At 38.7% G+C, this 13,786-nt stretch overlaps 1 protein-coding gene across 3 annotated transcripts in view; it reads left to right on the top strand.

The window, feature by feature from the left end:
• The window catches only part of ATG4C (autophagy related 4C cysteine peptidase), a 95,485-nt gene that overhangs the window by 20,147 nt on the left and 61,552 nt on the right, over nucleotides 1–13,786 (top strand). For 2 of the 3 annotated variants that reach the window (XM_028106947.2, XM_028106948.2), the window contains exon 2: nucleotides 4,847–4,986. In XM_028106947.2, the coding sequence (XP_027962748.1) occupies nucleotides 4,911–4,986 (76 nt within the window). In that variant the 5' untranslated portion in view covers nucleotides 4,847–4,910. Of the gene's footprint in view, nucleotides 1–4,427; nucleotides 4,606–4,846; nucleotides 4,987–13,786 lie in introns of those variants that run through there. The other variant, XM_088022397.1, reaches the window with a different exon arrangement.

The following is a 13,786-nucleotide window of genomic DNA, read 5'->3' as shown; positions in this document are numbered from 1 at the left end:
TTTTTTATTTTTTATTTTACTATTTTTTAAAGATTTCCTTTATTTATTTGACAGAGACACAGCGAGAGAGGGAACACAAGCAGGGGGAATGGGAGAGGGAGAAGCAGGCTTCCCGCCAAGCAGGAGCCCGATGCGGGGCTCGATCCCAGGACCCTGGGATCACGACCCGAGCTGAAGGCAGACGCTCAACGACTGAGCCACCCAGGTGCCCCTGTATAATATTTGGAAGAGGTGGGCAATAGTGGTATAAAAATAACCACACACAATTTTACATCCAGAGAAACTTGTCAATTTTTGATTTCTTTCTAACTCTTCCCCTGCTACTTTTCCAGCTAGTATCATACGATGCATAAAGTTTTAGCTTCTCCAGTGTTTCCCCATTATCACAGACTTTCTGGAGACTGTATTTATTTGTAATTAAGTATGTTTTAAAAAGATTTTATTTATTTGAGAGAGAGAAAGAGCGAGCACAAGCAGGGGGAAGGGGCAGAGGGAGAGAAAGAAGCAGACTCCCCTCTGAGCAGGGAGCCTGATGCAGGGCTTGATCCCAGGACTTGGAGATCATGATCTGAGCCAAAGGCAGATGCTTAACCGACTGAGCCACCCAGATTCCCCTGGAGACATTTTTTAAAAAACATTTATTTATTGGGATGCCTGGGTGGCTCAGTTGGTTAAGCATCTGCCTTTGGCTCAGGTCATGATCCCAGGGTCCTGGGATTGAGTCCCTCACTGGGCTGCTTGCTCAGGGGGGAGCCTGCTTCTCCCTCTGCCTGCCACTCCCCCTACTTGTGCTCTGTCTCTCTCTGACAAATAAATAAATCAAATCTTTAAAATAACCCATTTATTTATTAGAGAGAGAGCAAGAGAGAGCAAGTGCACACAGCAGGGGGAGGAGCAGAAGTGGGAGAGAGAAAAATCTCAAGCAGACTCTGATGAGCGTGGAGCCTGATGTGGGGCTCGATCTAATGACTCCAAGATCATGACCTGAGCTGAAATCAAGAGTGAGGCACTTAACCAACTGAGCCACCCAGGGACCCCTTTGGAGACATTTTTAATGGATATGTAATCAATCATGTGGATGCACATTTTATAAACCTTTCTCTGTACTTCTCCAAATTTTGTTAAATTTGCAATTTTCTGGAGGAAAATTTCTAGTTGTCAGTGACAAAATTTCCAATTGATAGAGTTTTACAGCTTTTAAGTGCTACTAGTGATATACCTTATTAATTTATCTATTCACTGATTCATTTAATAAACATATTTTGAGAACTAATCCCATGCCAGGCAGAACTCAAGGACACTCAAAAAGTTAACCATCTAGTGTAAGAGGTAAGAAGTAATTAGAGTACAGCGTGATGAACGCCATGATAGAGGAGGACATAGGATCCTATGGGAGTTAAGAGCGGGACATCTGGTTTAGTTTGAGGTATGGAGGTGGGTAGAAATCTTACAAGTCTGACCAGAGGAGGTGAAACTTAAGCTAGGTCTTAGAGACTCGTGATAATAAGTTGTCAAAAAGTGAGGGTGAGTAGGAAGGCCTTCTAGGTTGAGGGAACGGCACATGCAAAGACATGGAAGCATGTCCAGTTTAGGAAGCTTTTATATCAATATTAAAAATGGCTTCAGTGAGGGCGCCTGGGTGGCTCAGTCGTTAAGCGTCTGCCTTTGGCTCAGGTCATGGTCCCAGGGTCCTGGGGTTGAGTCCCGCGTCGGGCTCCCTGCTCCACGGACAGCCTGCTTCTCCCTCTCCTGCGCCCCCTGCTTGTGTTCCCTCTCTTGCTGTGTCTCTCTCTGTCAAATAAGTAAATAAAATCTTAAAAAAAACAATTGGCTTCAGTGAATGGTGCAGTGAGGGAGTGGCAAGAGAGGAAGCTAAGTAAAATGGCAGATGTAATTTCTTGAAGGGCCTTGAATAGTCTCAAGGCTGAGGGTATAAACATTAAGGCAAAGTCCTTGAGGAACATGTTTGTAGCTCTAATTCTCATGTATACATCAGTAGTTCTCAAATTAATAGCTCCCACTCAGACCTCACCTTTAAGCTCCAGATCTATATATCCAACTGCTTAGTTGGCCTCTCTAGAATATATCTAGAATGTAAGCTTCATGAGTGGAAGTATTTCACTGCTTTTGTCCCAAGCTGTATCTGCATTGCCTTGAACAGTGCCTGGCAATAACTTATTGAATAATTAAATAAATGTTTGATTCTTTAATATATCTCTCAGAGACATCTCAAACTATACATAAATTAAATTCATGATCTTCCTCCTCTAACCTGAATCTCTTCTGATGCTCCCTATTTCAATTGTTGGCACCTTTTATTTAGTTTCACAAGCCAGGAACATGGGTGTATCTTTGGCATATCTATCTTTCTTGCCTTCTATATTCATTTAATCACCAAGATATTGAATTTTTGAGACATTTCCTTATAATTTCTATTTATCTCCCTCTCTGTTGCTCCATTCCAAGCTATTATCATCTCTCTTCTAGTCCTGTAAAGTACTGGTAAACTCTATAATCATGTACTCTTTTCCTTTGCAATCTATTCTTTGTGCTGCTCTGGGAGTCAGACCCACAGAATCAGATTCTAATATTCCTGTTTGAAACCAATTATTCTTAGGATAAACAACAAGATTCTTAGCATGGTGTACAAGGCCGTGTGTGCTCTGGCCCATGTCAAACCTATAGCCACATCTCAAGCCCCCTTTTTGGATTTTTTGTGCTCTAGTTGACTTTTAAAATTTTTCCAATGGACCATGCTTTCTCCTGCCTCAACTGTACTGTATCATTAGTAGCTTTTAGTACATATTATAAAATGGAATGTCTATTGTTAGAGAAATAAATGTATCAATACTTTTGAGTATATATTTATAACCCTAAGAGGGCAGTGTTCTGTGCAGCGTTCTTTTTTTTTCTGTGCAGCATTCTTTTCTTGATAAGTAAACTATCTGAATTATTGCAAATAAGCACAAGCATTTTAAGGTATAATTTGTTCCTTTTTCAGATTATATTGCACATCTCAATTTTCCCTCAAGTCAGTTATAAAACAAATATCTGTGAGCTACATTTATTTTTATTTTAAAGTAAGAAAACATCTTCTGTTGTAGATTTAAGCCATTCTATCTTTTTTTATAAGATTTATTTATTTGAGAGAGAGAGAGAGACTGCATGTGTGAGCCGAGCGGGGGAGTGGGAAGTGGAGGGGTAGTGGGAGAGAGAAAGAGAGAGAAATCTCCAGCAGACTCTCCACTGAGTGCAAAGTCCCACGTGGGGCTCGCTCTCAGGACCCGGAGATCATGGCCAGAGCTGAAATCAAGAGTCCCATGCCTAACTGACTGAGCTACCCACGTGCCCCTAAGCCATTCTATTTTTTTTTTTTTTTTTAAAGATAACACAAGCAGGGGAAGTGGGAGAGGGAGAAGCAGGCTTCCTGCAGAGCAGGGAGCCCGATGTGGGGCTCGATCCCAGGAGGGCTTGATCCCAGGACCCTGGGATCATGACCTGAGCCGAAGGCAGACGCTTAACGACTGAGCCACCCAGGTGCCTCAAGCCATTCTATTTTTAAAAGATGCTACAGTATTGAGATAGGGAGGAAATGTAGGAAATGCCTTAAAAAACAAAACAGGTTTTGTTTTTTTTTTAAAGATTTTATTTATTTGTCAGAGAGAGAGAGCACAAGCAGGGGGAGCGGCAGGCAGAGGGAGAGGGAGAAGCAAGCTCCCCGCTGAGCAGAAAGCTGGACATGAGGGTCAATCCCAGAACCCTGGGATCATGACCTGAGCGGAAGGCAGTCGCTTTAACAGACTGAGCCACCCAGGCATCCTGACAATTAGGTTTTATATGAAAGTAGTGACTTAATCAGTTTAAGTGGAATCCTCCATTCTAAAGATAGTTGTCATTTCTTTTTTTTTTTTAAAGATTTTATTTATTTATTTTTACGAGAGAGAGAGTGCACAAGCAGGGGGAGAAGTAGAAGGAGAGGGAGAAGCAGACTCCCTGCTGAGCAGGGAGCCCAGTGTGGACTCGATCCCAGGACCCGGGGACTACAACCTGAGCTGAAGACAGACGCTCAACCAACCGAGCCACCTAGGCACCCGATAGTTGTCATTTCTTATAAGATTTAAAACCACCTTCTCTCGGGGCGCCTGGGTGGCTCAGTTGGTTGAGCGACTGCCTTGGGCTCGGGTCATGATCCCAGAGTCCTGGGATTGGCCCCACGTCGGGCTCCCTGCTCGGCAGGGGCCTGTTTGTCGCTCTCCTGCTCTCTCTCTGCCAAATAAATAAATAAAACCTTTAAAAAAAATAAAACCACTTTCTCTCATTACAAATAAAACAAATCTTGAATAGTCTCACAAGCACCAAAGTGGAGTTGTTTCACTAAGCTAATTTATTGTTTTTTTTTTTTTTAAGATTTTATTTATTTGAGAGAGAGAGAATGAGAGAGAGAGAGCATGAGAGGGAGGAGGGTCAGAGGGAAAAGCAGATTCCCCGCTGAGCAGGGAGCTGGATGTGGGACTCGATCCTGGGACTCCAAGATCATGACCTGAACTGGAGGCAGTCACTCAACCAACTGAGCCACCCAGGCACCCTAATTTATTGTTCTTAATTGTGAGTACTTGGAGGAGATTATTGTTTGGTTTTGTGTGATAATTTTTATTGTATATTTGGTATTTAATGTTTTTTGTAATTAAAATATTTATAGAATATATTATATTCTGTTATGTAAAATGAGAAATTGGTTTGCTCATTTGCAGTTCAAATTGTACTTAATCATAAGTAAAACTTTAGCAGTATTGTACCATATAATATATACTCATTACTTATTTTTCTTTAATTTTTTTTCTTTTAGTACTAAAGATTTAACTTTACAGAAGAATGCAATCAAGTTATGGCTTTTTCTTTAGAATTTGAATATGGAGGCCACAGGAACAGATGAAGTTGACAAGCTAAAAACTAAATTTATATCTGCTTGGAACAACATGAAATATAGTAAGTATCATTTAAAAATTGTATAAATCTAAAGAAATATTTGAAGACATATATCATCTGCCTTATTAAGTCACTCACAATTGCTTAAGTTTCTCTTTGAATGAAATATTTCTGTAAGGAATGTGGATAAGCCTATATCCTTAAGAAAGAACCACATATCATCATAAACATTGTCTAGAAATTCAGGCATATTATGTGGTCCTTTTTTCTTTGAACATTCAGAAGCAGATAGAATTTATTTAAGTGATGATAATATCTTGGTTTTCAGACTCAGTTTCAGGCAACCAGGAAGCAAGCAAAATAGACCTTTGAACACACAAAGTAGACAGTATAATGTTTCCATACTGATACCTATGAATTTCTCTTAGGAGTACCCTTAGACCTTTATTTATTTATTTATTTTTAAAAATTTTTATTGTTATGTTAATCACCATACACTACATCATTAGTTCTTGATGTAGTGTTCCATGATTCATTGTTTGTGCATAACACCCAGTGCTCCACACAGAATGTGCCCTCTTTAATACCCATCACCAGGCTAACCCATCCCCCCACCCCCTCCCCTCTAGAACCCTCAGTTTGTTTTTCAGAGTCCATCGTCTCTCATGGTTTGTCTCCCCCTCCAACTTACTCCCCTAGACCTTTATTTTTAACCTAGTTATTCTTGGTTTGCAAACAAATCCAATAAGGAGCATATGGTGGTTTTGAAACCCACCTTGGATTGGAAACAAATTGGAGATGAAGAAACTTTCAAAGATGGAAAATACTTAGCAGAACCAGTTGCAACAGGAAGAAGTTCATCTCCATAAAATAGGAATGATAACATTTAGCAAAACCCCTTCATAATGCAAATTCGGGTAAAACACAATTGACAGTTGGCTCCTGGTTCACTGGAAGGCATGGCCAGCTAGCTATTTAGATAGTTACAACTTGATAATAATGAAACATTTCATTTTGAAAACTATGGACATTGATTTTTTTAAAAATTGAGATATAACTTACATACTAAAAAATTTACCCTTTTATGATTCAGGGGTTTTTAGTATATTTATAAGATTGTACACCTTCATCACTATCTAATTCCAGAACCTTTTTATCACCCATAAAAGCAAGCCCGGGCCCATTAGCAGCTACTCCCCATTCCTCCCCACATCTCTCCAGCCCCTGGATAAATAAACCACCAGTCTATTTTCTGTCTCTATGGGTTTGACTATTGTAGACATTTCATATAAATGGAATCGTACAACTTGTGGCCTTTTGTGTCTGACTCCTTTCATTTAGCATAATGTTTTTGAAATTCATCCAATATTGTAGCATGTATGTATCACCACTTCATTCCTTTATGTGACTGAGTAATATTTTACTGTATGGCCATACTGCATTTTCTTTACCCATTTATTAGTTGATGGACATTTGGGTTGTTTTTGACTTTTTGGCTAATACGAATAGCGCTGCTATGAACATTACATACAAGTTTTTGTGTGACTATATATTTTCAGTTCTCTTGGGTATATACTTATTAGTAGAATTGCTGGATCATATGTTAACTCTAAGTTTACTTTCTGAGGGACTACCAAGCTGTTTCTCAAAGTGGCTGCACCATTTTATATTCCCATCAGCAATATTTGAAGGTCTGAATTTCTCTACATCCTCACCAACACTTTTTATTGTCCATCCTTTTTTTTTTTTTAAGTTTTTTATTTATTTAAGTAATCTCTAAATCCAATGTGGGGCTTGAACTCACAACCCGAGATCAAGAGTAGCATGCTTTTCTGACTGAGCCAGCCAGGCACCCTATGTTGTCCATGTTTTTAAAAAATTTTTTTAAAAGATTTGTTTATTTTAGAGAGAGAGGGAGAGAGAGAGCATGAGTGGGAGAGGCAGAGGGTGAGGGAGAGAGAATCTCCAGCAGACTCTGTGCTGAGCACGGAGCCTGACGTGGGGCTTAATTTCACATGTCCCCAGCTGAAACCAAGAATAGGATGCTCAACTGACTGAGCCACCCAGGTGCCCTGCCCATCTTTTTTATTCGAGCCATTCCCGTGGGTGTGAAGTATCTCACTGAGTTTGATTTGCATTTCCTTGATGAATATGATGTTAAGCATCTTTCCATATACTTATTATCTATTTTTATATATTCTTTGGAGAAATGTCTATTTAAATCCTTTGTACGTAGTTGAAAATAGAGCTACCCTACGACCCAGCAATTGTACTACTGGGTATTTACCCCAAAGATACAAATGTAGGGATCCGAAGGGGCACCTCTACCCCGATGTTGATAGCAGCAGTGTCACAATAGCCAAACTATGGAAAGAGCCTAGATGTCCATCAAAAGATGAATGGATAAAGAAGATGTCACACACACACACACACACACACACACACACACACACACACAGGAATATTATGCAGCCATCAAAAAATGAAATCTTGCCATTTGCAATAATGTGGGTGGAACTAGAGGGTATTATGCTATGTGAAATAAGTCAACCAGAGAAAGACAATTACATATGATCTCACTGATATGAGGAATTTGACAGAGGATCATAGAGGGGAAGGGAGGGAAAAATGAAACAAGATGAAACCAGAGAGGAAGAAAAACAATGAGAGACTCTTAATCTCAGGAAACAAACTGAGGGTTGCTGGAGTGGAAGGGGGTGGGAGGGATGGGGTGGCTGGGTGATGGACACTGGGGAGGGTATGTGCTATGGTGAGTGCTGTGAATTGTGTAAGATTAATGAATCACAGACCTGTGCCCTTGAAACAAATACATTATATGATTTTTTTTTTTAAAGACTTTATTTATTTATTTGACAGAGAGAGAGCACAAGCAGGGAGCACAAGCAGGGGGAGTGGGAGAGGGAGAAGCAGGCTTCCCGCTGAGCAGGGAGCCCGATGCAGGGCTCGATCCCAGGACCTGGGATCATGAACTGAGCTGAAGGCAGACGCTTAACGACTGAGCCACCCAGGCACCCCCACAAATACATTATATGTTAATAAAAAAAATAAAGTTATCAGATTTGTTTCTGCTGACAGTTACAAAAAAAAGTAAATCCTTTGTGCCTTTTTTAACTGGGTTGTCTTTTTATTATTGAGTTGTAAGAGTTCTTTTTCTTTATATATTCTAGATACAAATCCCTTAGCAAATGTATGATTTGCAAATATTTTCTCCCATTTAGGGGTTGTCTTTTCACTTTCTTGATAGTGTCCATTAAAGCACAAAACTTTGACATTTTGATGAAATCCAATTTATTTATTTTTTTTCTTTGGTTGTTTGTGCTTTTTTTTTTTTAAAGATTTTATTTATTTATTTGAGAGAGAGAGAGAGAGCACATGAAAGGGGGAGGGTCAGAGGGAGAAGCAGACTCCCCGCCGAGCAGGGAGCCCGATGTGGGACCCGATCCCGGAACTCCAGGATCATGACCTGAGCTGAAGGCAGTCGCCCAACCAACTGAGCCACCCAGGTGCCCCAGTTTGTGCTTTTGATATGATATTTAAGAAACTGTTGCCTATATCAAGATCATGAAGATTTGTACCTATGTTTCTTTTTAAGAATTTTATTATTTTAGCTCTTATATTTAGGTCTTTGACCCATTTTGAGTTAATTTTTGCATGTGATGTGAGGTAGAAGTCCAAGTTCATTTTTGTATGTGGTATTTAGTTGTCCCAGTACAATTTTTTGAAAAGAATATTCTTTCTTCTTTGAATGGTCTTGACACCCTTGTCTAAAATCAGTTGACCATAGATGTAGAGATTTATTTCTGGACTTGCAATTCAGTTCCATTTATCTACACATCTGCCCATGTGTATCACACTCTCTTGATCACTTTAACTTTTTGTAAAATTTAAAATTGGGAAGTGTGATTCCTCTAACTTTGTTCTTCCTTTCCAAGATTGTTTTGGCTGTTCTGATCCCTTGCTTTTCTTTTCTTTTCTTTTTTTTAAAGATTTTATTTATTTATTCATGAGAGACAGAGAGAGAGAGAGAGAGAGGGGCAGAGGGAGAAGCAGGCTCCCAAGGAGCAGGGAGCCCAATGTGGGACTCGATCCCAAGACCCTGGGATCATGACCTGAGCCGAAGGCAGACGCTTAACCATCTGAGCCACCCAGGCGCCCTATCCCTTGCTTTTCTATACGAATTTTTTATCATCTTATCAATTTCTATAAGAAATCCAGCTGGGATTTTGATATAGATTTGATATAGAATCTGTAGACCACTTGCAGAGTATTGCCATCTTAACAGAGTATTGTCATCTTAAGTCTTCCAATCCATGGACATGGGATGTCTTTCCTTATATTTAGGCTTATAATTTTTTTCAATGATGTTTTGTGGTTTTCTGTGTGTAACTTTTGCACTTTTTTGTTAAAGTTATTCCTAAGTATTCTTTTTGATGCTATTTTAAAATGAATTGTTTTCTTAATTTTATTTTAGTTTGTTTGTTGCTGGTATATAGAAATTCAGTTGTTTTTTGTAATTTGATCCTGTGTCTTGTAAGCTTGGTGTTCTGTTTTGTTAGCTCTAACAGTTTTTTGCGGATTCCTTAGGGTTTTCTGTATGTAAGATCATGTTCATCTGCAAATAGAGGCTTACACTCTTTTTAAGCCATTTTATCTGGTGAATAGGTTATGTGATGGAGATTTCATTTATAAGTTGAAAATTGTCATATAGGTACTCACATTTTAGTAGTATCCTAAGAATTGTTACTTAACCTATTATTTACATATGCGTTGTTTTCCTTATCTAGATATTTAAGTGTCTATAGTAAAATTATGGTAATCGCTAATCTCTAAAGAACAGATCGTTCAGGGTAACTAAGTGTTCTAGATACCTTCAAGTTACAAAGTAGTTATTTTTTGTTTGATTTTATTGGTGAAAATCATTCTAAAATGTTTTATGTATTTTCCTTGTTTAGAGTTTGTGTAGTATGGGTGGTGTAGGAAGGACTAACATTGATTGAACACCCATAGCACATTAACATTTTGTAGATAATTTATGTATCTTCTTATTTAAATCTCATATCTTTTCTTTCTTTCTTTCTTTTTTTTTTAAAGATTTTTAAAAATTTTTTATTTATTTGACAGAGAGAGAAACAGTGAGAGAGGGAACATTAGCAGGGGGAGTGGGAAAGGGAGAAGCAGGCCCCTGCCGAGCAGGGAGCCTGATGCGGGGCTCGATCCCAGGACCCTGGGATCATGACCTGAGCTGAAGGCAGATGCTTAACGACTGAGCCACCCAGGCGCCCCTCTTTCTTTCTTTTTTTTTTTTTTAAAGATTTTATTTATTTATTTGAGAGAGAGAGAGAGTGAGAAACAGCATTAGAAGGGAGAGGGTCAGAGGGAGAAGCAGGCTCCCTGCTGAGCCGGGAGCCTGATATGGGACTGTATCCCAGGACTCCGGGACCATGACCTGAGCCGAAGGCAGTCGCTTAACCAACTGAGCCACCCAGGTGCCCCAAATCTCATATCTTTCTGAGATTTTTTTTTTAATTAGAAAACTGAGATTCAGCAACATATTCACAGTCACATATCTAGGTAATAACTCTTAAAACTGGTATTCAAACCCAGCCTCTCTTGCTCCTCAGTCTGGCTGTTTTCTGGATACAGTGAACATAATTTAGGATTACTTTTATCAATGTCAATATTATGAAATGATGAAGGAGCTCGAAATGGCATAGCACTTAAGATTTAAAAGACTGTGGACCTTACTTTCTTGTAAAACTATTTCATTTTTGCTTTCTTCTCCCCTCCCCCCTTTTATTTACATAACTTTATGAGGCATGTAAACTTGACTTCCTTTTTAAAATAGTAATAAGTAAACCATCCTTCTTCTGTATATTTCTGATCCTCCAGAAAATCATTATCATCTGTTATTTCTATGTTCTTTGGCTTGTTTACATCTTTTAAAGCCTTGTGATTTTCAAGTTGCTGACTTAATGGACTATAGGGTTTTTTATAATATTCTGTTTATGGTAGCTAGTCTCCAAAGATGGTCCTTAGTAAGGATCTTTAATCACACCTTGTGTTGTTTCTTTTCTCATTGAATCTGGGCTGGCGTATGCCTTGTATTAACCAATAGAATGAGATACAAATGAGGCTGTGTCAATTCTAGGCCTGGCTATTAAGAGGCAACTTCTGCTTGCTCTGTTTTGGATCTCTGAACTGTTATGTAACCAGCTTAGGTACTCAGCTGGAGAAACCATGTGGAGAGGTCACACAAAGAAAGGCTGTGAGACTACATTAGAGATAAAGCATCAGCCAATGCAGTGTCTCAGTTGTGCCTCTCCATCTGATTTTTACGACATTAGAGACTCCAAGCAAGACCAGCAGGAGAACTGCTCAATTGAGCCCAGTCAACCCACGGAACTGTGTGATATAAGAAAAAAAGTTGTTTCAAATTATTTTCAGAGTGGTTTGTTAAAGGAACAAATAACTGCAACAGTGTTCTGATTTATCTCTTAATTTTTTTTTTTTTGTAATTGAGAGAAAAGTAACATAAAGGGAGATGAACAGATCGTAAGTATACAATTTGCAGAGTATAACTATGAAACTAACAATCTAATCAATATATAGAAAATTTTCTTCACCCCAGAAAGTTTCTTCATTCTTTCTTCTGGCCAATGCTCACCCCTCATAGACAGTCACTGCCCTGTGTCAATTTATTTAATGGCTTTTTTGCCAAATTTACTTTCTTATTTATTTAGTTTTATTTAATTAGTTTTTATTTAGAAGTCATAATGACATTTAATTTGTCTCTGTCCCACCTCCCTGCTGCTATAAATTGAGATTTAGAGGTAAAAAGTGGGGGAGATTGAGGAATAAAATAAAAATATTCTTGAGTATTAAGAATTCTGATGAATATATATTTTTCAGTATGTGTAAGCACTTATTCATAATCATACTTCTTATTCATGGCTCTTTCCTATGTCCCAGGCTCTGTTACCCTATACCTTTATGGATTTTACATCCTTCATTTTTCCATCCCTGTGTGCCAGAACATCCTGGTTCAGCATCAACAAGCTAGGGCAGAGATAGTGGTATATTTCTTACAATGCTTTTAAAAAGATAAAATGAAAATTGGTCAATTAAAACTAAATAATTTAAAGAAAAAAAAGAATACAGACTAGTTACTTGGCATACTGGTCTAATTCAGCTCTGACATGTCTGTGGAAAGAGAGAAAAATGGCTGGACCTTATCAGAAGTCCTGAGTCCTCTTTATGTACCTAGCATCAAGGAGCATTAAAAGAAGTCAGTCCATCATGAGGGTTAGGTCCTGCCAGGGTTTGCACAGGAAGTACAAAAGTGAGAGTATGTACCATATGAATAAATAAATGATGGTTGAGCTTTAAAGCACTATAAATCTATGCTCATGTAAAATGTGGATCCTTGCAGTGCCCCAGGCTCTAAGAAATTAGATTCGCAACTTCTCTTTTCTTGAGGAAGGACTGGTGACTGGTAGGAGGGGGTAGGCAGAGGGTAAAGCATAGAGAGAAAGAGAAAAGTTCCTCCTTAAAGATTGTTTCCTTTTATTTGAGGTTGTTTTTATGAAGTTCTTCAAATTTGCCTTAGAAATGATGTTGTATGGGAAGGAGTTATTACTATTTTGGGGATTAGAATCATTCTGGTACAGTACTAATAATATTTCTAAGACATAATGTTTGTAAAATGCCTAGCCTAGTTCCTGGTATACAGTAGGTGGCCATTGAGTACTAAATTCCCATTGGAGTTTAGAGAAGAGCATCAGAGTCAAGTGAGAAAAGGAACAAAGGGCTTAGAAGGGCATAAGCCAGAAGAAGAAGTAGGATTTAGATAGGCTGATATTGAGGAGGACATTTTGATAGTATGACCCAGATAGCAAGCCCCACTTTGAGTATAGGTGAAAAGTAGTGGAAAAGATGACTGTAAAGTTAATTTGTATCATATTTTGGAAAGTCTTTAGTATCACTGAGAAGTTCATAATAAATCTGTTAAGTAATGAGTCACTGAGGATGGTTTTTGGGCAGAAGAGTTACCTAATCAAAGCTGAGCCACGAGGAGATTAATTTGGCAGTGACATGTGGCATATGCTAGAGTGAAGAAAGACTGATGGCAGAGTATTGCAGTAATCCAAGCTGCGTGAAAGCCTGATTTGTGTGTTTGATTTTTCCATCCCTTTTTCCAGCAAATTCAAATACTTGCATCATCTTTATTATGAATACACATTTTTATTTATTTGTTTTTTATGTTTATATTATAGCACTTTGGGGGGGCACTTTCGTAAGAATCACTGATTTTAAATTTTCTAACAACTCTTCAATATAAATGGCAGAGAGTTTACTTAAGAGGAGACCTAAGTTGGGCAACCCTCTTGGGTCCCCTCCCTCTTTACTATCGCTCAATAAACTTTGCTTTGCTGCCCCAAAAAAGGAAAGAAAAATAAAAAAGTAGACCTAAATCTGTTGACTCCCAATTTCAGATTCTTCCTGTTTATATGCTCTTGCATTTTAGAAGCGGCTCTTAAGGCTACCGTTAGCAGTCAGGAATTTCATATACTTGGAAATATTCAGGAATGTAATGGACAAGTGTTTTTCTCAGGAAATCGAGAACTATTAATGGTACCATAAAAAACCAAGAGGAGGGGCACCTGGATGGCACAGTTGGTTGAGCAATCAACTCTTGGTTTCAGCTCAGGTCATACTCTCAGGGTCATGGGAAATAAAACCCAAGAGGATACTACCATTTAGACACCTACACTTTAGTAGGGAGAAAATTGGAAGAATTAGAGTTTGCGACTAGAGTTGGGGATTGGGAATTGGGAATTGG

The sequence above is a fragment of the Eumetopias jubatus genome, unplaced genomic scaffold (genome assembly GCF_037043125.1).
Source record: "Eumetopias jubatus isolate StellerSeaLion01/CBP00866 unplaced genomic scaffold, mEumJub1_p1.0 scaffold_4, whole genome shotgun sequence".
Classification (NCBI taxonomy): domain Eukaryota; kingdom Metazoa; phylum Chordata; class Mammalia; order Carnivora; family Otariidae; genus Eumetopias; species Eumetopias jubatus.
This window is presented reverse-complemented; position numbering and strand designations above follow the sequence as displayed.